Source organism: Lytechinus variegatus, chromosome 2, assembly GCF_018143015.1.
Source record: "Lytechinus variegatus isolate NC3 chromosome 2, Lvar_3.0, whole genome shotgun sequence".
Classification (NCBI taxonomy): Eukaryota; Metazoa; Echinodermata; class Echinoidea; order Temnopleuroida; family Toxopneustidae; genus Lytechinus; species Lytechinus variegatus.
In genome coordinates, this window is record NC_054741.1 from 69,891,686 (window position 1) to 69,914,659 (window position 22,974).

At 35.6% G+C, this 22,974-nt stretch overlaps 2 protein-coding genes across 2 annotated transcripts in view; one reads left to right on the top strand and one right to left on the bottom strand.

Moving 5' to 3' along the window:
- LOC121408839 (myb-binding protein 1A-like protein) overlaps positions 1 to 4,295 on the bottom strand; it is a 49,340-nt gene extending 45,045 nt beyond the window's left edge. The window contains exon 1 of the mRNA XM_041600506.1: positions 4,010 to 4,295. Coding sequence (XP_041456440.1) covers positions 4,010 to 4,198 — 189 coding nt within the window. The 5' untranslated portion in view covers positions 4,199 to 4,295. The remainder of the gene's footprint in view (positions 1 to 4,009) is intronic.
- Positions 4,296 to 4,385: 90 nt separating this feature from the next.
- On the top strand, positions 4,386 to 15,624 carry LOC121408838 (glycine-rich RNA-binding protein 10-like). Its single transcript, XM_041600505.1, has 8 exons — positions 4,386 to 4,491; positions 7,857 to 8,022; positions 8,575 to 8,623; positions 9,594 to 9,658; positions 10,680 to 10,752; positions 11,567 to 11,638; positions 12,235 to 12,501; positions 12,961 to 15,624. Exons 1-8 carry the CDS (start codon positions 4,421 to 4,423, stop codon positions 13,113 to 13,115), a joined length of 918 nt encoding a protein of 305 aa, XP_041456439.1. The 5' UTR covers positions 4,386 to 4,420; the 3' UTR covers positions 13,116 to 15,624.
- Positions 15,625 to 22,974: the final 7,350 nt, after the last annotated feature.

Below are 22,974 nucleotides of genomic sequence, written 5' to 3' on the forward strand. Positions count from 1 at the left end.
TTACCGTCGCAGCGCTTGTTTATCTCCGCCACGCTTGTCTACCTCCACAGCGCTTGTTTATCTCCGCCACGCTTGTTTATCTCCGCCACGCTTGTTTACCTCCGCAGCGCTTGTTTACCTCCGCAGCTCTCATTTACCTCTGCAGCGCTTGATTACCACGGCCGCTTCTTCACGTCTATGGTGGATTATTTTCCTTGCGTCGCCTTCCGAAAAAGATGAAATACGGTAGTAAGTTAGAAGAATTAAAGCATGCGTGTTTATTATTTCCCATTCCTCGGCGATTGTTGAACAATTTTCCAACCAAGATTTTGTCCGTCTTTGCCGGGAATTCTGTCATGCATTTTTTTTTTCAAAGATGATTCGCAAAATCGGGGGTGCGGCTTATATGCCGCCGCGGCCTTTATGCCGGCAAATACGGTATATGGGGCAAGTTGAGCCATTTGACATCGTTTTTTTCAAAGGTCACGATGACTTTCAGTGTAGGGGTAGAAAGTTATATGTAGGTGAAAAACGTTTCCCAAGAATCAAATTTAAAGGCAAGGTACGTGTTTTGGGGAACCACTCGTAGATTTGTGTAGGCGCACTTGTGTACGAAGTGAATGGAGGTGGAAATGGGGAACCATGCGTGTGACTGAATAAAGCACTGCTGTATGAACGGTGGTTCCCAATATCACGATAATGCCCAGCCATAGTCATGTACAGTAGAGGCGCACGGCCAATAATGGAGACTGTCTCCAATGTGGGAGATTATCTCCAATATCAGAGACTTTTGTAAAGAATTTGGGTATCCAATTTCAGAGACAGTCTCCAGTTTTGGAGTCCAATTTCCTTTGTTTACTTTGCTGCAAAAGGATTACCTTGGCGGCAAATAAAAATGTGATAAGCAGATTCCTCATGAAAAATTACCACTTTTCACCGTCTACTTTAAAAATTCACCGTCTACTTTTGTTTTGATAAGGATTTTTGTTGTCAATCACACACAAAACAAATGGGCTTCTGACCTCAGTGAGTCAAAATTTTGGGTGGGAAAAATCTTGCTTTTGTTGGTGTTGTTTCTTTTGTCCTTTTGGAAAGCAAGTCTCCAATGTGGGAGATTGTCTCCCCTATTTAGCGATCGCAACGGGTTCGCGTTTAACACATTTCCTATTCTGCCAACACGCAAAATGGGCAAAGTTCATTGAGCCAGTGTATCAACATTTCAAATCCTTTTTTCATAAAATGTTACGATCTTTTTCTATTATATCTAAACTTCTTATTTCTAGTCAATTTACTCACATTTGCATCGCCAAAATGTTGTTTTTAAGGCCGTTTTCGAGAGCACCACCTGTCCGTCGTCACACGATGGAAGTCGCCATTTTGGAAAATATGACTCCAGAACCGGGTTAATCTTGCAAGTTACTTTTACTTGTTGACGCCCTTTAGGGGCATCAAATAACCATGTGTTATGTATCATTAAAATCGGCAGACTTTCTTCTACAAGTTAGTGACGATTTCAGTTCAATGTCGGCAATGTTTTTCGTTATAAAAAGGAGTTTTTTGGACACTTAAGGTAAATCATGTTTCTATTTTCTTACTTCAAAGCCGTATAAACAGAAAATTTCCCAGGGAACAATCAAATATCAGATATAAATTAATTCTTTGAAGTGTATTTGTATCAGAAAATCTAATTTTGATATATAAGAATGTGTCGCATAGCTGCGCAAGAGGCGAATGCAAGCCCATGTTGTGCCGCCTAGAGTGTGATTTTGGTGCCATGGCTGACCGAAAGGAGTGGGCGTGGTGGCCGTGGGTGTGGTACTTGATGCATGTATGTTATTGTTAAACCCATTGAAATTAGTTGTAGGTGATAAGTTGTGCATTTGATTTCTGCATGAATTATGTGTATTGATGATAAATTAATGATAATTTCAACTTAATATTTCAAGAAAAAAAAAACAGGCGGGAATTAAAGCATGTTTAATTCCAGTCTCATTTTTTTTTCATGTACAGGCGCAGACCATGCATTGACTGCTGCCTGGTACTGGTATTAAAATGAATAGATACATGACTATATCTATATTCTGTTGTTTTGTGTCATCATATCAATAAGCTGTCTCATCAATTCACATGATGTACACAATAATGGGTCCCTGTTTTATTATGTTTACTAGGAGGGAGATTATTTTGTAAATGTGATTTTAAATGTAGTAGAAATTCAGATAATGTCAGAGACTTGCTTTTTAACTTTATATATTCCAATATATTTAATGTTAATATATTCTATAATTCTAAGCAGTGGAGTACATTTCTAGCTACTGTTGCAGCTCCAGCTGTCTGATCTCGTATTCTCGGATCTGCAAACAAGTTTGAGACATCATGGTAATTATACAGAATACAGAGTGAACATGGACAAACAGAAAGAAAAAAAAATTACTTGCGAAACTTAATTTTCTACTTTTGAATGATATAAATCTTACAGATACCGGGAAGTTTAGTGGGACATTCATTTTTATTTTCTGATTAAAGTCTGTTGAGGAATGAGACCCCCAAGAGTTGATTAATTTTTTTTAACAACGCAAAGCGTCCCATGCACTTCTCTTGTCTTATTCTAATTTGTTATCTTTCTTCTTGTATACTATATTTTCACAAATAGAAGCTGTTTAAATAAGAAAAACATGAAGGTAACACAGCCATGCTCTACAAGATCACCTCTTGTGTTGCATTTTAGTCAAATTAACTTAGTAACCTACATGAAAAAAAAGTATGGAAGTTTCTTAGATCTACAAGTACCTGTACTACTGTAGATCTGCCACCCAATGCAATGGGTACTTGTCTTGGGTGGCAGAAAAGTTCCGCGTATAGCGTCCCTTTAAGAGGCCATATCTTCAGTTATGGTGCTCCAATTGTATTGTAATTTGGTCTTCACCATTGAATTTGTCTTGAAAAAACCTTTCAAGTGATGTATAATTTGTCTGTATTTAAAAAAAAAAAAAAATCATGTAATATATGATATATTAATATAATATAATATTAATATAATATATATTAATATAATATAATATTAATATATATTAATATAATAATATAATATAATATAATATTAATATATGATATATTAATATAATATATGATATATGATATATTATATGGAACGTCTCATGAAACTAAAATTACCGAGTCTTGCTCATAGGCGAAGGAGAGGTGACATGATTGATGTCTACAAGTACATGACTGGAATATATTACACACAACACAACCCTTTCACTAAGTCACAGAGGAGGTCTAGACTCGAGGTCATAGGTTGAAGTTGGAGAAGAAATTTTCTAGGCTTGATATTAGAAAGTACTTTTTCAGTAACAGGGTTGTAGATGTGTGGAATAGTCTTCCTGACAGTGTTATTTCAGCCCCTTCAGTCAACTCCTTCAAAATTCGTCTAGATAGGCACTGGTCAAGGAATTATGATTTGCTCTATAAGCCAGTGTAGGCAGTATTGTCTTTGTCTTTCCACGGTTTCTAGCAGTAGCATACATGTACACACTTCTGTCAGTCCTTTCTCGTCTTAAGTACCGGTATATATATTTTGTTTTAATACAATGGATACTGTACTACCACCAGAGGAGATACTCCGATCGATGAACAGGCACTGCACTCAACTCAAGCCTACAGCATCGAGGACTTAAAGTAAAGTAAAGTAAATATAGCTACCCTATTGGAGAGTCTCCCAAATTGGCCGTGCGGCTACTGAGTCATATCAATTCTAACATGCAAAATGCAAAAAGTGTCACAACTTACCCCGCCTTCCCCTATAGGCTATAGGACTTTCACTCCCCAAACGCCTCCAGGCTAGGCGCCCGCATAAGGAACATCCCGGTCACGATCGGATTTGTATCTGTCTAGGCGCAGCCAGCTGCTCGATCGCCCGGCCCGTGCCGCGCGCCGTGCCCCTCTCTGCTGCTGGCCAGCAGGCCGCGCCGTGCTGCTAGCTCCGCTTCCAAACCACGACCACGTGGGTTCGACACACATTGCTCACCTTTTTGTTTTTATTCTGTTTCTCTATCAAAATTCGCAGCAAAGTCGTTGCTCCAGATATCCGTTCATTATCTGATGGTACTGCCAATTTCCAGAAAGTATCTAGAAATTGCTTGTCCGCAGGCATTTTCATTGAATTTTCATTTCTATTTGAAACACTAGAATTGACATGCTGTCTGCTGGTAGCCATCTTTTCATGTTAATGAGTAACAATGTTATTTTATTTATGTAATACAAATTGGATGGTTTTGACATGTAATTATCTTTATTACTCTCTTAAAAATTATTCTGAAATATTCAATATTCAACAATAATATCAACGATTCCGATATTTCAAGCATTGAATACACTCTGTAAAAATTTACAAATTGAAATACAAAAATTGGCAACTTTAAATTGAGACTTGGACAAAATGTCGAGTTTTCAAGATGATGACGATAGGCAAAGAGGTTATTCAGGAGGCGGTGGCGGTGGCTACGGAGGGTAAATAAGTTCGAAATATAGACGAAATAAATCTTTGAATATGTATCTTTGTATAAATTCTATTGAATATTTTGTATATCGTTTATCTGATTATGAAATGTAAGTTTTATTATTCAGTATGTTTATCGTTACTTGTCTGAGTCGTGCCAATGGCCTATGCAATCATGGCATTGGTGCCAATTCAATGCCGGTACCGCTATACCGTCCGTAGCGTAGACCACTCATTCAATGATCAAGCCTGGCTTGAATCCTGGAAGGGAGGGGGTGGGGGGCACTCACATATAGTAGTGGTACGGGGACATGCCGATTTGATGACCCCCTTTAGCTTTTTTCAGACATAATTTTCAGTTCTCTCGACATGCTACTGCTACATGTAGATACTCTGATTCCGAACGACAAAACTAAGTTCAGTCCAGCAGCATTAATCTGAATCAGAACTTAGCCGCCCAGTCGCAGCATCGCACAATGACACATGTCGCAAGACACCCGTTAAGAAGACATCATCAGTTCCCAAGCCCTGCCAAAATTGTCAAGCGCGAGCAACGCATGCGAGAGATGCACGTAGTGACGTACTTCCTCCTACTTCCTAGGCCTAGCATGCATGCCTAGTCATATTAGTACTAGCCGCTCGAAACAGGCCAGAGCCCAGGCCAGGACTCGTCCGTTAATATTAGGGCTTTACTTTAGGCAGAGGGTGTTCTCCAAAATCGGTAGAATGGGGTCGCAATAGCAATAAAACTTAAAAGGGAAAAAAAATCATGCGCTTACCTCGATTATATGGATGAAGGTCTATCGTGACACAGAACCCTGATCGAGGCACAAACTGGACCCTCAGAAAAATGTTGATTTGAATAAATAGAGAAAAATCAAACTAGCATAATGCTGAAAATTCCATCAAAATCGGATGTAAAATAAGAAAGTTGTGATATTTTTTTTCACAAAACAGTGATATGCACAACTCTGTTGCATGCAAATGAGACAGTGGATGATGTCCCTCACTATTTCTTTTGTTTTTTATTGTTTTGAATTATACAATATTTCATTTTTTACAGATTCTACAATAAGGACCAATTTGACTGAGCCATAGAGTATTAAACAATGTTAATTCCACATGTTCAGGGCGGAATTAATCGTTGTTTCACTTGTCAATGAGGAGAAAATTAGAATATTCCACATAAGAAAATAAAAAAGAAATAGTGAGTGGATGATGTCATCAGTCTCCTCATTTGTATACCGACCAGGATGTGCATATACATGATGTAACTGTTTATTGTGAAATTAAGCGAAACTTTAAAATATAACTTATTTTACATCAAATTTTGATGAAATTTTCAGTGTTATGTTTGTTGGATTTTTCTCTTTTTATTCAAACCAAATTTTTTTGGGGATGGACTTGTCCTTTAAGTACTATGAAGGTGCAGCAAAGAGCTCTTAGCTTGTTTTATCAAGCATAATGTCACTGCATCGTATGTAAACTTTGTGCATGCTGCCTGTGCCCCAGGCCGGCCCAAGACAGATTTCATTCATTAAAAAAGTGTGACTGAGCGCTGTGGCTTCTTGCACAAATACAGAACTTCAAGGGTGGGTATGAAAGTAGAATTTTAGTGATTAAAACTTTTGCAGCATCTGCAAATTTAGAATTAATGTGAGGTTGTGAGCATGATAATAGAATTGTGTTCAATTAAATAATTGTCATGGAATTCAGTACACGTGCACTGATTTGACCGGGTGTGTACACGTGTACCCGAAATGGGACTATTAGCAATGTATATTTCAGTTAAGTTGGTCCTTATTGTCAAATCTTTATAAAAAATGAAATATTGTATAGGCCCTAGGCCTAATTCAAACAATAAAAAACAAAAGAAACAGTGAGTGAGGGACATTATCGATTCTCAGCATTATGCTAGTTTGATTTTTCTCTAGAGTATCTGCGCTGGTGTGCGGCTGCTTAAAGATTTTCCCATCTTGTAACTATTTTACACAAACCATTTTAATCCATACATATGGTATTTACCAATTTTTCACAAAAATTGGCCGATAGCAATCGCAATGGTCAAAGTTGACCACCACTTCGGACCGCGATAGCATTCCCCAGTCGATGGCCGCCCTGTCTGCATTACAATGTAAAATTGCTATGGCGCTCCCACAAGCTCCGTGAGGCAGCTGCAATTCACCTCTAAACGGCTCGCGAACGTTGCTAAGTGCGCAGTTCCATTGCAAATGCATGTGAAAATAGCATGCGTACACACATCGGCCAAACTTAGGGCGCTACATTTTGAGGTGTTGTCGTATTTTTTCTATCATTTTTTAATCTTTGCATTGACTTCTGGATAAAAAGGGTGGCCAACATTGGCTTGCGAAAGTGCCAGTTTTTAGTGAAGACATGTTTTCAAAATCCTTTAACATCGGGAAAAACGTAAAAAATCCACTTTTTAGACCCCTTGTTCAGCACTGGCACTGGTCCGACAGTCCCAGACCAGTGTGTGTGTGTATTTGAGTTTTGTCAGACGTGTATCAATCAGATATGATTATTTACGTCTGGGACCGACCTTTAACGTCACCATCCGAAAGACGTGACCAGGGCTCGAACCTCTGCATCAATTTGTAACTTCCCCACAGCTTGGATTACAGGTGCACGCCACAACGCCCAGTTGCTGTTGGGCCAGTAACTTTTCAGAAATAGCCAGATTTACTGATCCGACATGAGCAGTAAGATATATATCAAGCTGATACAAATGATATTTTCTTGTCTTTTGTAAATTAATATTGTCATTATTACATCAAGTGAGGCCATTTAAAATCATATTTCAGGCAAGATATACGAGTATGTCTACAAACTTTGTGAAGTTCTTACACACCCATTATTGCTCCTTCCATAAAATAAATGGTGATGCTACTAGGCGGCTTTCGCAAATGGCAATGGGAGCCTCGAGTACGTGGGGGATTAGTCAACTGCGACCTTACCCAAACGAACCTCCAGTCTCGGCCAAATTGTTGTTTCACTGTTGTGTGTACGTAAACACCATTTTGTAATACTGTACAGCGTATCACATGAGCGTAGCTAGCGCTATGCATACACACCATGCATAAGTCATGATTACTGTTTCACACACAATTGCAACAACAGCGCTGATTGGCTGATTCCATGACAATGTATCGTGGCCGGACCAAACATTAGTTTGGCTCAGTACAGTTGTACATTTCAGTGGTATGGGATCAAGATCAGGGGACCCCCTGCTGGTGTTTTTTTCTGGACGATCCATTCCTGTTGTGTTTGTGAAAGCCATTTCATCTGTATTAGAACATGATGATATTACCCATATTTATGTAAATGATGAAGCAATTGATGTATTTTTCCCCCATAGAGGAGGAGGTGGACGGTACAATGACAGAAGAGGTGGTGGAGGAGGAGGAGGGGGCAGGGGTCCCCCACCTCCATTTCCAACTGAGCCCCCATACACAGCTTATGTAGGAAACCTTCCTGATGACACTGTCCAGGGAGACCTTGACTACATATTTGAGCAGATGAAGGTGAGTCTCTCTGTCTCATAATGTTCTTTGACAGCAGTTGCTTATCAGCATTTTAAGTCCAAGTTTAAGAGGCTAAATTTTAGATGCTCAGAATAATGATTGAAAACAGCCAACTTTGATGTTCCATGTACAGTACATTTTACTGTTTACTTGTATGAACTTATTCCAGTAATAAGCCCCTCAATCTGTCAGGGTGTACTAGACCTTTATCCTTTTTCAAGCAATTCTATTTTGAGTATTTCGATAAAATAGACTAAGAACATTTATATTCTAAATGGATTTAGAAAACTTTATTATTATTATTGTTATTATTATTATTAACATTATCATCTTCATCTTTGTTGTTATCATCATCATTTATTCTGCAAAGAAAATGACAAGGAAGAATAAATTTCAAGATGAGAAATATCAACGATTGAGAGAAGGGAAATTGAGCTGTGTAAGGGTTGACTCGATAGTAGTATGCTTACATTTCATTTGTTAGTTATTGTGTCATAGTGTGAAATGTTCCCATTGTGCAATTAACCAAGAAATATACATTTTCCCCCGCAGATTCATAGTACCCGCCTTGTACATGATAAGGAGACAGGTCAATTCAGAGGTAATAGAGTAATACTTTATTTGTTTTGTAGCTTACTCTATATTCAATTCAACATGGCCTTCGTTGGTCATACTAGCACTTATGACTCTGACCGATGTTTTGGATTTCAGTGGAGTATTTACATTTTAACTCCAGCACAGGAAATACATGAGGTCAAAGGTTGATTTCACCACCCTCATGACAGCCAACAATCTGACACAAACAATATTCAAGAACAAGTAGAAAAGCAATACTAGGCCTATACATATGGCTGAATAAAGAGATTTTCTTCTACACTACAGCATGATTGCTTGTGACATAAAACATAGCCTTTGAAATGAAAGAAAAAGCCTGGAAAATTCAGTCATTGCCCCAATGTTGTACAAATTAGCCCCTGAAAAATCAAAATTATATCTTACCCTGCCTTCCAAACTTCCAATGAAACAAGTGACAGCACAGGAATTTTATTTGAAAATAAAGCTTTTAGTGTTCTTGTTGTTGCAGATTTCTCACAATATTGAAATTCATATTTGAAACTGATATCAGTGAATTGGAATTAGGAAAGTAGAATACATATGTCATGTTTTATGATTGTAATGTCAAAATTCATCAAGATATTTAATGTTTCCTAAAAACTGTGGTTGGTATGTTGGTATGCTTATTTATTAGTCTGCAATCAGTCTCGATGCAAGTCAATTGAAATTTAACTTGCAGCTCTGATATTCAAGCGCTTCCTCTGAAGCAACAATTTTGCATAATGCTGCACCATCAATGTTAGGAAGATAAATAAAATGTCATTTCTATGTCCATGATTCAATTATATTTATATTGATTGATAGGAAGAAGATAAGGCCTTTTCTGTTTTAATTTTGATCCAGAATTAACAGCCATCGGGGCAAGTTACAAAATGTGGAATGCTTTCTTTGTTATATATTGACAGGAAACCTTTGTGTACTTGATCAGAAATGGATTTTTTGTTTTTATTTTTCAGGTTTCAGCTATGTAGAGTTTGAAGACGCAGATTCATTAAGAGAAGCATTGAAATTGAATGGAGCTGTAAGTGTGCTTTGTTTATCAATATTCATTGTTATTATTTTTAGAAGGTCTCATTATTGCATGAATACATGTATTTTGGTCTGCCTGAATTGTCTGAAATATCAGGTCATATTGCGTGATTTGCTGCAACCTGACATATATTTTCATAGGTTTATGTACAAGACTTGCTCTGCAATATCCTTCCATATTGCATAGCCAAATAAGTAATCATTTAAGATACTGATACTGGATGGCTTTTCTTCATCCGATACCACAAGTATTCCACTGTTTAGGGCCAATATTGCACTTAATAAATTGTTACAATACTTCCTAGCTCGTGAAGTATTTATGGTATTCCATTTCTGATATCCCATTCTGAGCCATCCAAATATAATTTTGTGTTTTGTTTACATTGTTCAAACCATTATGTATTAGGAGGCTCCATTCTACAAGCTTCGCTTTTTAGCAGCTTCCTCCGTTTCCGACCTGTTATCTTTATTATACATAATAAGTTTCTTTGTTTTATTGATTATAATTATATCAAGATGTATGTAACAAAACTTATTGTAAGTGATTATTGGAAATGGAAAAATAAATGAAATAAAATTTACTTTTATCAGGCTGATTGATAATATTCCAATTTTGTGTTGTCTTTTGTTTATTGTAGGTTATTACTTTCTTACGAAGAACAATTTCTAGACCAGTATGATCAATGAGTCTTTTTTTGTACCCAGGAAAGTAATATCAAGTGTAGTTTGTGAATCGATAAAATGAATGGGTTAAACACTCTTAACTACATGAAGCTTCAGCCTGCAAATCTACAACCATTGTACAGGCATTGTAGATTACTATGAGGTCCATATAGTGCAAAATCCACCACGATATTAACATCCTTTTGCAGAATATTTTACACTCTTTACCATGTTGGTTTGGTCATTGCCAGAATAATGTCTAAACACTGTGAGCATCTTCACATTGTGATGGATATGAGTGGTGAAATTTTGGCAGTTATAGTTACCGTTATTTCTTTTTCTTTTGATAGATATATGATGACCGCCAACTCAGAGTAGACATTGCACAGGGAAGGAATCAAAGGAGAGATGGGCAAAGAGGAGGTAAGTCATTTGAAAATTAAAAATATGTTGGTGGTGGCGATGATAACGATGATGTCGAAGACGATGATGATGATGATGATGATGGTCAGTGTGATAGTTATCATACATGTAATTGTAAGATACATTCTGATTGTAATTACTAAAGGTTATATTCTCCCACAAAAGCTTTTATTTGTAATGTTGCTGTAAATGTATGCTAAAATTGAAAATTCTTCTGAAGAAACATTGAGGTGAACATTTTAACCAAATTCAATCTCATTAGGATTTTATCTCTCATGCATAGAAAATCTAGACTAAGTTTTTAAAATATCATCATAACTTAGAATGTATATTGACCTATTTCATAAACTCTGGCTATAAAGGGTTATTATCAATGACTATCTGACATGAGTTGTTGGTCTTGTGGTGTAGGTCAAAGGTTATTAGGGGCAAGTGACTTTGATATGAATATCAAAAACCTATCCAAGGTTAAGATTTGTTTTTTATTTAGAATAAGTTTTCAAGTATAATTCCGTCAATAAAACTTTCTTATAGTGGTTATTGACAAATGGGAGAATGTAATATCGGGTCACTGGGCAAAGGCCATTCATTAGAGCCCATGAAATGGGGACTTTATTATCAAATGAATGTTGGTTTATTTTTCCTCTTTTTGAAAAACTATTCATCTTAGTTGCTTTCAGTGTCAACATTGCTGCTATGTTGAATGGCATACAGCAGCAACCAGAGGTGTTTCACATGTTCAAATGTAGAATTTTATCACCATTCTAGTTCTCTTATCTTTTAGTTACTATCAAATATATTCCTATTCTTACAGGTTCTTCTGCAGGTGGTGGAGGCAGAGGCGGAGGCCGAGGTGGCTATGGAGGAGGTGGAGGTGGAAGGGATGGTAATAAAGAATATTCATCATACTTGCTCTGTTATCTCACTATCAATGTTGAGTTACAGTGCTAAGCTAATGAAATAGCACTTGATAAGCTTAGTATATACAGTCAAACCTGTGTTAGTGGCCACCTGTCTATAGTGGCCACCTGACTATAGTGACCTCTAAAACCGATTCCCATGGAGGCAGATTGTGTGTATAAGAACCTGTCTATAGCAGCCACCTGTCTATAAAGGTCACATTTTGTGTTTCCCTTTGGTGGTCACTATAAACAGGTTTCACTGTATATTGTTATAGATTTTTATTTCCAATAATATTACTTGGTCGAACAACACTTGGTAAATATTTCTTAATTTACTTGGTATTTATTTTTTTGAAGAATTTAAAGAACTATGACACTTTCTATGGTATCTGTAATCAGTTTGTGGATATAGATGTGGAAGTCACAATAAAAATCTCTTCTGACCTATGTTCTACTGAAATTATTTGTAAAGCATGTGAATTCCTTACAAAACCTGTGACCAGAAATCAAATTCCTTTTGTTCAAGCTGCTATTTGAGCTATCTATGGAAATGACAATGCCTCTTTTCTGCTCTTCTTAGGAGGATACAGAGGAGGCGGTGGTGGAGGCCGCTATGAAAATTCCGGAGGCGGGGGATGGGATGACAGGAGAGGAGGCGCCAGTGGAAGGGGAGGACGAGATGATGGGTACGGCAGATCAGGAGGATACGGTGGCAGGGATGGCTACGGAGGGGGTCGTGATGGGTACGACAGAGATAGGGGTTATGGAGGAGGCGGCGGCAGGGGAAGAGGTGGCAGAGATGATTACAACAGGAGACCACAAGAGACATTTAAAGAACCTACAGCAGGTGTGTTATATTTTGTATTTGAGCATCTAAAGGTACCAGACCGACTAGCATTCATGCTATTTTCTGGTTCCTATAGTATTATCCTGTAAACTATTAATTTCATTATACTTCTTTGATGTATGTTTTTTATGCTGTAATTGGTTGGGGTTTTTTTATAATGAAATTCAAGTTCAGGTTCATATTGCATCATTTACACGTTATTTTAAAAAAAGCTAATGTCTGTATAGAGATTTAGTAAATATGAAGATTATTTTCAGAGTTTGAGTTTGTTGTCAGATCAGTATTTTTATTGATCAAAGCTTTTTTCCTAGAAAATTAAGCAACTTTCATAAATTCATTGTTCTATTAAATGATGCATACCCTTTTTTCTCTCTCTTTCTCTCCCCATCTTTCTCTTTTCTATGTCTCTCTGTTTTCAACCCCTTTCTTTCCTTAAAATATTTTTTAATGATACTACAGAGGACGCAGCTGCCAGGCCAAAGCTCAAATTAGCACCACGCACAGTTAAGGACCCGGTCGGAGGTGCACCTTCCAGGAGGTCAGACATTTTTGGTACGGGGAAGCCACGCGAGGAAAAGAATGTGGACAAGAAGGAGGGAGAAGCTTCCTCATAGCCGCACCAACCAGAATAATTGCTGTATGTATATGTAATTATCAAATGCAAATTTGTTATATGAATTCGATGCCTGTGCATTGGATTCTGTCCCTAGTTTCTGATGTTGTGTGAGAGTAGCTCCCACTTCTTCAGTTTAGTTAGTGATTACATGAAAGGCCACCTCTAGAGATCATGTGGCTTGCTTCCACAATTCCTACCCATGGCAGATGTGAGTTTCTGTAAATATTTCCTGTATTGTGCATTCATTGGTCCATGCAGAATGACCTCCTCCCCCTTCTTTCTCTTAATTCTCTCTTTGTTGAAACATGTTTTAACAGATCATTTTCTGTTTGTGTATGAAAGTCTATATATAGCATGATTCCCCTATCACACATCAAGTATGTGCTTTAAGAAAGAGCTATAAATGTGAAAAGTATTCAGAATAGCACTTTGCTTTGTACCATCTTAAACCAAATGTATTAAGCTTTTTTATTTATTTTGATTTTGATATTCATTCAAGAATTTAAGTTATATAATTTCAAATGAATGATGTACTCTGTTTGATTTAGACGGCATTTGATTATAGATGTTACTTGGAACACCATTATCATCTCATATAATGCAATTCCAGCTTTCATACCATTGTTTTGTTGGATAGCTTTTTACTGAAAAATAAAATCGTTAATATTTATTAGCAAGAACTTTTCATAATTCACTTTTTTTCTCATGTAAATTTGATACAAAGCACAATCTAATTCATGATGACATTGATTGAAAATTATTTTAATGCTGTTATAAGTATAAAATAGTCTCTGTTTCTTGTGAATTAAGTTTGGCAGTGTATAATGTAATGAAAATTAGCACTCATTTGAGGACACATACTTTCAAAACAGAAAAACCAATCAGTATTTTCCAGTAGGTGGAAGGTTTATGTAATGTATGTGTGCAGAATATATTTTTGGGGAATGTCTATGTTTAAGGAAATATGCTAATCCATGCTCAAGGCATGATGTAGAAGTTCAGAAATCAAGGATGAGAATATATAAGTGTAACAATTAGTCCAGTTGGTTGACTAATACCATGGTCACATTTGCTCTACGGCGGCCGTACGGCGAGTCAAAAACACCCGTTTGAACATTTTTGTACCAACCACATTTAGGGGGTTTAGATAAAAATTAAGAAAATGGCTGTTTTCGACTCGCCGTACGGCCGCCGTAGAGCAAATGTGACCATGGTATTACTAGTATATTCTTTGTGAGATGCACTTGTTGTGTATTTGTCCTGCTTTAAAGGCCCAAAAGATTTTAAGTTGCCAAACAGGGGAGGATCAACTCATCAACTGAATTTATGTTCATCATATCTCTCTTTTCTATATAGTTAGAAACCACTTCGCCAAACATAAAGAACACTTTTTGTATACTATCAATTTTAGTTATAGAATGTCTGTTTTCTTACACGTGAAGTGATATGTGTAGAAATGTGAAAAGTCTTAGGTCAAATGCAGTCATATCATAACAAAATTTTTCCTGTTTTCCATTCATCATTCTTTGTTTTATTTCGTGTAGCCATACAGCATAATAAGTCAACAGTAGTGTGCAAGTAGTTTTGCAGCGTTTTATTTCTGTGTTGCATGACATAATCTTTCGCTGTACATAATGCATATAAATACTACAACTCTCTTCTTATAATGCCGTGGATGTAAAATGCATCTGACTTTGTTCATATTGGACAAAATGTCAACATGATCTGTCACGAAATGATCTGGTAAAGGTTTGATATCCCATTTTAAATTCCAGATTGCTGGAATTTGTTATGGTCACATTTTTAAAATTGGAAGAATATGTTAGTTAATTCATACAAAAAGTAAATCTAGTTGAATCAATGAAGTTCAATTTAACAAACAAGCAAAATTTTGTGAAACTTCAAAATATATTTTCATTACATAGTTACAGCATTGTAAATTTGGTTCATTTAAATCAGGGGCCCCCTTTTGTTTTATTGCTTTTCTGGACAAAGTTATCATGACTCCTGTTGGAATATGTCTGACAAGATTTTTATACACATATAAACCTTTGAAAAGAAAGGAAAAATTGATCTGTATGATAATTAAACAATGCACTAAAGGGATTAGAGGTTGGATATAACTAGATATTGTGTGTATATTGCCTGTTATATGCATGTCAGCGTGTTGAGAAGTGATAAACTCCAAAACAATTCAATATTAATTTTTTTTTTTATCGTATTGAAATTTTACCCATCACTTTTTCAAATGCATTTACTCTTAATTCAATAGCAAATTATTTGGGATGGAGTTTTTAGTTGGCACTCTGCATGTACCAAATCGTATGTTTTGTATGTTAATACATTTTTTGTCATATATCTTATGCTAATTTGTGTTTCTCTAATATCTGCTGCTTTTCCATAGCTCTTTATTTTTCTGTATACTTGTATACCATTTGAATGATGGAACTGAATAGTTTGCATGATATTTGATTAAAGAGGTACTTTGGTCTGAAAATATATCTAAATAGAGTAAAATTCACAGAGCAAAATGCTGAAAATTCTATCAAAATCAGACAACAAATTACAAAGTTATTGAATTTTTTAATTTAGCAATGTTTTGTGAAATTAGTTGTGTGCACGTCATCATGAATATTCATTAAGTGGGCTGATGATGTCATATCCCCACTTTCCTTTTTCATATGTTATTACATGAAATCATAATTGTTTCATTTTTTCATACATGTGTGAATAATTTGTCTCCTTTATTATAAAATAGGTCGCAGCAATGAATATCCAACACAGTAAATCAGTTGTCAATCCATTTCTTTTTCAGTTCTTGGTAGAAAAAAAAAATGGAATAAACCTAATTTCGTATAATAAAATAAAAAAGAACAGGTGGGGATATGACATCATCAGTTTGCTCATTGAATACTTTTGAAGACATGCCTAGAACTGTTTCACCGGAATAATGCAAAATCTTTAAAATTTCATTATTCCTTGTCCGATTTTGATCAAATTTTCAGTGTTTGTCTGATAAATCTGTTTAAATCAGATTATTTTCAGCCCAGAGCATCCCATCATAAGAATGTTGTGGGGTAACTTGGGTTACTTACTGTGGTTATCAGTAAATCAACACATGGTATTTGCATGTATGCAATTTGATTCACTCTTGCATTATCATACTTCCATGTTAAGATTTATTTAATTTTTTAAGCGAACCATATTCTGTCGGGTATAAAAGAATGAATCAGTGTTTTCAGTCATGTTTCTGGCTCGAGAAAATTTTGCATTTCAATACTTTACCAACTTTTTTATAATATTGCCATGAAGAATGTGAACCCTGTTCATGCAGTAATTGCAGTGATTATAAAAGTCAGTCCACTGATCGGTCATTTAACTCTGTGTTACAGATTACTGAACTTGCTCTGCCAAACGAGAGCCAAACAGCAGACTGAGGTGACATGTTTAAAGCTGTATTATGCCTTATACCAGTTGTCTAAAAAAAAACACAATGGTCCAACATCAGACATTTTTGGATCCACCATTAATTTGGTTTACGATATAATTTGGTCTTATACACCAAGTGGGATCAACAATTTTCCAGTATCATCAGCCTGATTAAAAGAACTGGGGAGCATTTCATCAACATTTTTTCCCCGACAATCCTCGATTTTGATTGGCTGAGGAGCTATGTTACTATGGAAACTGTCGGATAAAACGTCTGACAAGTCTTTTCATCAAACGTTCCCCCGAGCTTTTAGGTATGATTTTGCAGCTATACATTGTAAAATAATATCTTTAGAATTCAAACTTGAAAATAGGCCATCAGTGATAGCAATTTTTATATTAAACTTTCATATTGTTTCATGTGTAGTTGATAAATTAAAACAAAAAGTAGAATATGAAAAAGGGGGTATCAGGGGAGCGTTTCATGAAAGGAATTGTCAGACTTTTTATCTGACAAGTCCTGTTTTATCCGACAGTTACTATAGTAACAGTGCTTCTCAACCAATCAGAATCCAGGAAAGTTGTCAGATCTGACAACTTGTCGGACGAAAATATTGATGAAACGCCCCCCAGGTCAGTATTTCTGAGAAATTCATTGTTTTTTTTTAATCCATTTTCATACATACAGCCTTACATGAATGTAATAACAAGAATGGTGAACCTGCTTATTGAAAGAGAATGTGAACATAGATTTCTTTATGCTTTGTAATAACTAGGAAAATGAATGAAGTGTGGGTTTAACCAACATTAGCAATTAGAATATACGCATTGTGCGAATGAGGTGCTTGTTATTGTAACGACAGAAAACCTTATATTTCGACTTTTTAACAAGATACCGTTCTTGGAAAATATTTTGTGGAATGAATTCATTCTATAAGCATCAACTAAAATAGAAAATGAAATTGATGTGTTATTGTGAATAGAAGTTACAGGATACTGAAAGTGAATTATTACCAGTAACCTTGTAAAGAAAATATAAAATGAATCTATTGCCAATTACATCAACCCATTCATGGAACATGTGTGGAGAAAACAGGCTTCCATGATTTACAGTTGACGATCGTATTGATAAATCTGATCATGACTTCAAATATTCATGACATGAAACTTTTATGGGAATGATCTTATGGTCCTATACCATTCGATCTAAATCGTGTCGATAAATCTGATCATGACTTCAAGTATTCATGACATGAAACCTTTATGGGAATGATCTTAAGATCCAATACCATTCGGTCTAAATCCTAGATGGTTGTGACCACTATTGCTACACCTTCCTCAAGTACTATCAGTGTTTGTGTGTCATTTTGGCCAATTATCTCTTCATAACACAGACTCGTTTCATTTTCACCCATTTCATTAAGTGCTTATTCATCCAATCAAACGATAGATTTAGAGTTTAGATTTAATGGTGTTGGAACAAGTATTCAATAGAATACATGTGGCCAAACTGGAAATGAGATTTGATAGGAACATGCATTTTTGACAGTAGTCTCCTGTCCGGGTGGGTGTTTCATAAAGCTGTTCGTAAGATAAGAGCGACTTTAAGAACGACTGGTGATCCTTTTTTTGTTAGATGGTATAAACCATTGGCGATGGTTTAGCGCGTAAGAAAGGTTCACCAGTCATTCTTAGAGTCGCTCTTAACTTACGAACAGCTTTATGAAACGGCCCCCAGGCAGGAGACCAAAAGGGCATTAGACCAACTGGCTATTCACATTTGCATTATTGCAAGTCTTGGTCAAAAAAGAGTTTCTTTTTAACCACTTTCCACATTTTATTCTGTCCATTACATACAATGCTAGTGAAAATGTCAATGATGATATGAAAAATTCTGTTTTAACTCGTCATTTTGGGAAGCAACAACAAACGTATTGAATGCAACACTGAAATTTGTTGTCTCCCAGGTTTGAAACTGTATTGTTGTAGGCAGAGAATGTAAAGGTTGTATCTAGAGTGTGGCACCTCCATACACATAAGTAGTCCATTAGGGTAGAGCGATAATTGAAGAACACTATACTGACGAGTGTTGATATTTTGCCTACATACAAACTCATGCCGAGTGCGGGATAAATGTTAAGGGCACTTAAAACGTATGTTCATATGAGTGCTTTTTATATTTAACAATTAAAAAAAAGAAAAATATGTAAAACAAAAAAATAAATAAAAAAGAGAGGCAATTTTGCGTGGTGCCTGATATGTATTGTACAATGTAAATAGATATAAGGTACTTTGCTTAATAATATTAGTTGTATAAACATGTAATGTAGCAAGCATGTTTTTTTTTCTTTGAATTTGTAAAATAGATATTCAACGTTTTGTGGGGAAAATCTTCGAGATAAGTTTGACTTTTGAGACGTAAAGTGGCCGTGTTATTGATAATGGCCATGTGTTGTTTGTATACATGAGGAGGCAGGTGCTTTTTTTTCCCTGCTGACATGTCTTGTAGGTATGTAAAATAAAAAGGACTCGTCACCCATATATTTTGCTGTTTGTCAGTTTGTTATCTGTCTTGGTGTCAGAATTTGTATTCTATACAAGCAGTTGGGTCTCCTTCTCAGATAGTCTAATACCACGAGATGGAGTAGACCCAATTGGTCTGTCAATTTGGACTAATTATCTGTTTAGTTTCATGCCCTAACGGTCTAATTTAAACTTTGTGTACTAAAAGTTTGATTCATTAATAGTTCATCTGACTTCATTAAGACTACATGATGTAGATCAAGTGGATATCAGTTTATTGGATGAAATGAGAAGCTTTGTTGGAAATTAGACAGGGTAAAATGGGCTAAATGGCAACTGAACCGGTCGGGTAATGGACAAAATGGTTGTAGACTAATTAAGATTAGACCATGAGGGATGATACCACACATAACAGTCAGACCGCAGGTCCCTATGCTAATGAGCAATAAGGCCAGATTCATCCAAATCATCTCGTGGCTGAATCCTTGCAAAATCTCGTGATTCGTGAGATTTTCTTTCTCTTCCTTAAGAATTTACCTGTTTTAACCTCAAGTTAAATGAAATATTATTGCACCATCAGATAGAGTAAAAGTTACTCTTTCATATTGGTCATTTATTTTGTATACAATATTTTGTTAAATAAGTAAATTTCTGGCCTGAAAATGTGCCTCAAAACTAAATTTTCTTTTGCAAATAGTGCAAAACTTTTTATTTTGAGCCTCAATGATATCTATATCACCATAAAGCTGAAATTCTGTACTTTCTCACAATGCCACTCTTGTATATGGCACCTTTTAATCGGGTCAAGATCACACTTTTCCCACCAAGGTACAAGACGAGATTTCTTAAATTTTGTACTTGCATGAATTCAGAGTTCTGATTGGCTGGATAAGGTTCACAGAACAGGCGCGGGGTATTAGAGGAGATTACCACATGGGAAATGTGACCTTCCCATGAACCCAGGCACTGGGACCGTTGGAATATGCCATTGTGTGGTCTCTTTGACCAATCAGAGTGCAGTATTCTTGTTTTCAAACTGCTTTATGTACTTGGCAAATGAAAAGTGTGATCTTGACCCAATTAAACCAATTCTTATTTTGAAACCTATATGATTTCAAAGCATACATATTCAGCTTTATCATGATATAAAAATCATTTGGGCTCAAACAAAAATAAAGCGTGAAAATAGCAGCTTTTGTCAGTTGAAAATATTTATTTTGTAGCATATTTTAGATCAAAATTTTAACCTATATTACAAAATCTTTGAATAAATCCAAACACATGACCTGAAAGAATGATTCTTCTTCTTTACAATGGTACCAAATTCATGAAATTCGATGCACAATTAGAGCAGCAATGACAGAATGAAAAGAGGTGTTTTAGTCCACATCAAGCTCATTAAATATGCAAAACATCTCGAGTCATGAATATCACTTGGATGAAAGAAGCCACTTTCTTGGGGACCTGCAGTCTGACTGATAATACCTCTAAAGTGATGCTTAAAGACCTAGAGTGGAGCTTAGAGGAAGTCTGCCCCCCCCCCCCATTTTTAATATTAAATATTTCAACACAATCAGATATACAATAAAAAAAAGTTATGAAATTTGTAAGTTTCGCTCAATTTCACAAAACAATTGTGTGCACATCTTGCCACCTGTATAAAAATGAGGGGACTAATGACATAACTGTTTCTTTTGTATTTAAAACATGATATATGAAATATTCAAATTTTATGTGCACTGTCTTGCTTGTTAAACAAGTTCTATTCCTCCCAGAACCTGAGGAAAATCTGTAAAAAATGAAATATTGTTTAATTAATAAAAACAAAAGAAATAGTGAGTTCCATCATCAACCCTCTTCTTTGCATGTAACTGATGATGAATTCATTTCTCTATTTTTCAAAAAAAATTTGCAGAGGAAAATGGCACCAACAATTATTCAGTGCTCAAATGGATTGAAGCTTGGAGCTCTTGACCATGTTTTTGTGATATATTCCATTAGCTTTTATTTGGCCTAAATTGTTATGTCAGGAAAAACTGTTACAAATAATCAGAGTTTAAAATCTGCATAAAATAAGAAGGCATTAAAGGGGAAGTTCACCCTGAAGAAAACTTTGTTGCAAAAATAGCAGAAAAAATAGTAAAAAATATTGGTGAAGTTTTGAGGAAAATCCGTTAAAGAGTAAGAAAGTTATTAGAGTTCAAAGTTTTGCATTTGTGACGTCATAAACGAGCAGCTGCCCCATGTGTTATGTAATATAAAATGCATGAATTTCAAATTTTGCATGGTTCCTGATGACTTAATTTTATTTTCTATCCATGATCGGGTGTGAAATAATTTGTCTATTGATATACAAAAGGTACAGGGAAAACCATTATCAATTTTCTGAGAAAATGACATTTCATTGATGGCAAATAAGTCCACAGCTGTACATTTCATCACTTACAGCACACATGAAAAGGTAGTCATTATAAATCTGTATTGTGATGAGAGTGAATACACTCTAATGTGTAATCTGGGGGGAAAAATCCAATCATTCAGTGTACATAAGCTATGGAATTACAATGCTTCTGACACAGAATGATGCCTCAAAGCACAATAAATCCTATTTTCGAAAGACAAATAAATGCAGCTTCTCAAGCAAAATACTTGACAAATAGTGATATGCATAAAACTGCTTAGATTTGTTTTGTAGTTTAAAAGGCTTTGAATTGGTAATGAACTACTTTTTTTTTTACTTTAGGTCCAGTCAGGGTCTTCTGCCTAGAGATGCCTATTTCATTATTCAGTTTACTTAGCTACGGATATTTCATTTTGCAAGCGTTCAAAAATAAATAATGATGGAAATTAATGCCAGTCATCAACAGGAAGTATGCACAAGTACTACAAAGACATCTCAATAATTGAAAGTTTGACAATTGGATAAATGTTTTATCAGTCAATTTTATTTCACTCAGTATTTGTTAATAATTAAACATTTTGCATGCAGATTTGATAGGTATTATGCACTTGGTTAAGAAACTCCTTTCCACAAGTTGAATCTAATTCAGTCATGCAATTGCCCTCTACTTCAGGAATATATATTACTCACACAATGAGCACATAACAAAAATATTTGCAAAAAGTACATAAACATTGATTGTGTGCTTAAACATGAATGTATTTAATGCCTGAAATTTTTCACTATTGAACTTATCATTAACAATAAAAGGCAAAAAAATGTATCTTGAAATATTACACTAACTTTTCATAATTCACTAAACAAGGTCTACTTGCTCTAGAGAATGGCCTGATCAGAACCTGGAAATATGCATTCATTGCAGTGGTAGGATATTTCTTTTTAAATTTCCATTACCATTTCCATTTTACACAGAGGGATATTAGGTCATGAAAGGGGGATATTGCTATTTTACTTCACCACCCCCCCCCCCCAAAAAAAAAATTAAAAATGGGACACGAGACAGTCCATAAAAAGAAGAGACAATGGATAGATATTGGGTAAAACAGTTTTGTACATGATTACACAAGGTGATGTATCCATTTCTCCAATATCTTGGTCTTCTTGGCCTTAAGTCTGAACAATCCTCATATTTTTTACTCTTGCAAAATGGGACTTTATATTAACAAATTAGGAATAACCTTCAAATCAAATCACTTTTATTGCACACATATTTTGTTCAAGTCACTGACCAGAAGCCAATAAGAATTTTTCATATCTTATCCATCTCAAATCTGTGCATCACAGGGCCAAAAATTTATAATCTAGACCTCTTGATTCTGCCAAGGCACCACCAGAGCTGCCAACCAGTACATTTTTGCTGTATTTAGTACGTTTTTGCAACCAAAATTCTTCTTTATTTTTAAATCATAATTTATCATGAAAACCATCTCTATATGTCTCTATT

Excerpts from the sequence above, each read along its gene's own strand:
- LOC121408838 (XM_041600505.1), top strand. The coding sequence starts at position 4,421 with ATGTCGAGTTTTCAAGATGATGACGATAGGCAAAGAGGTTATTCAGGA. Across the intron at positions 8,023-8,574 it reads ACATATTTGAGCAGATGAAG|ATTCATAGTACCCGCCTTGT; the intron begins GTGAGTCTCTCT and ends TTTCCCCCGCAG. Across the intron at positions 11,639-12,234 it reads AGGTGGAGGTGGAAGGGATG|GAGGATACAGAGGAGGCGGT; the intron begins GTAATAAAGAAT and ends TGCTCTTCTTAG.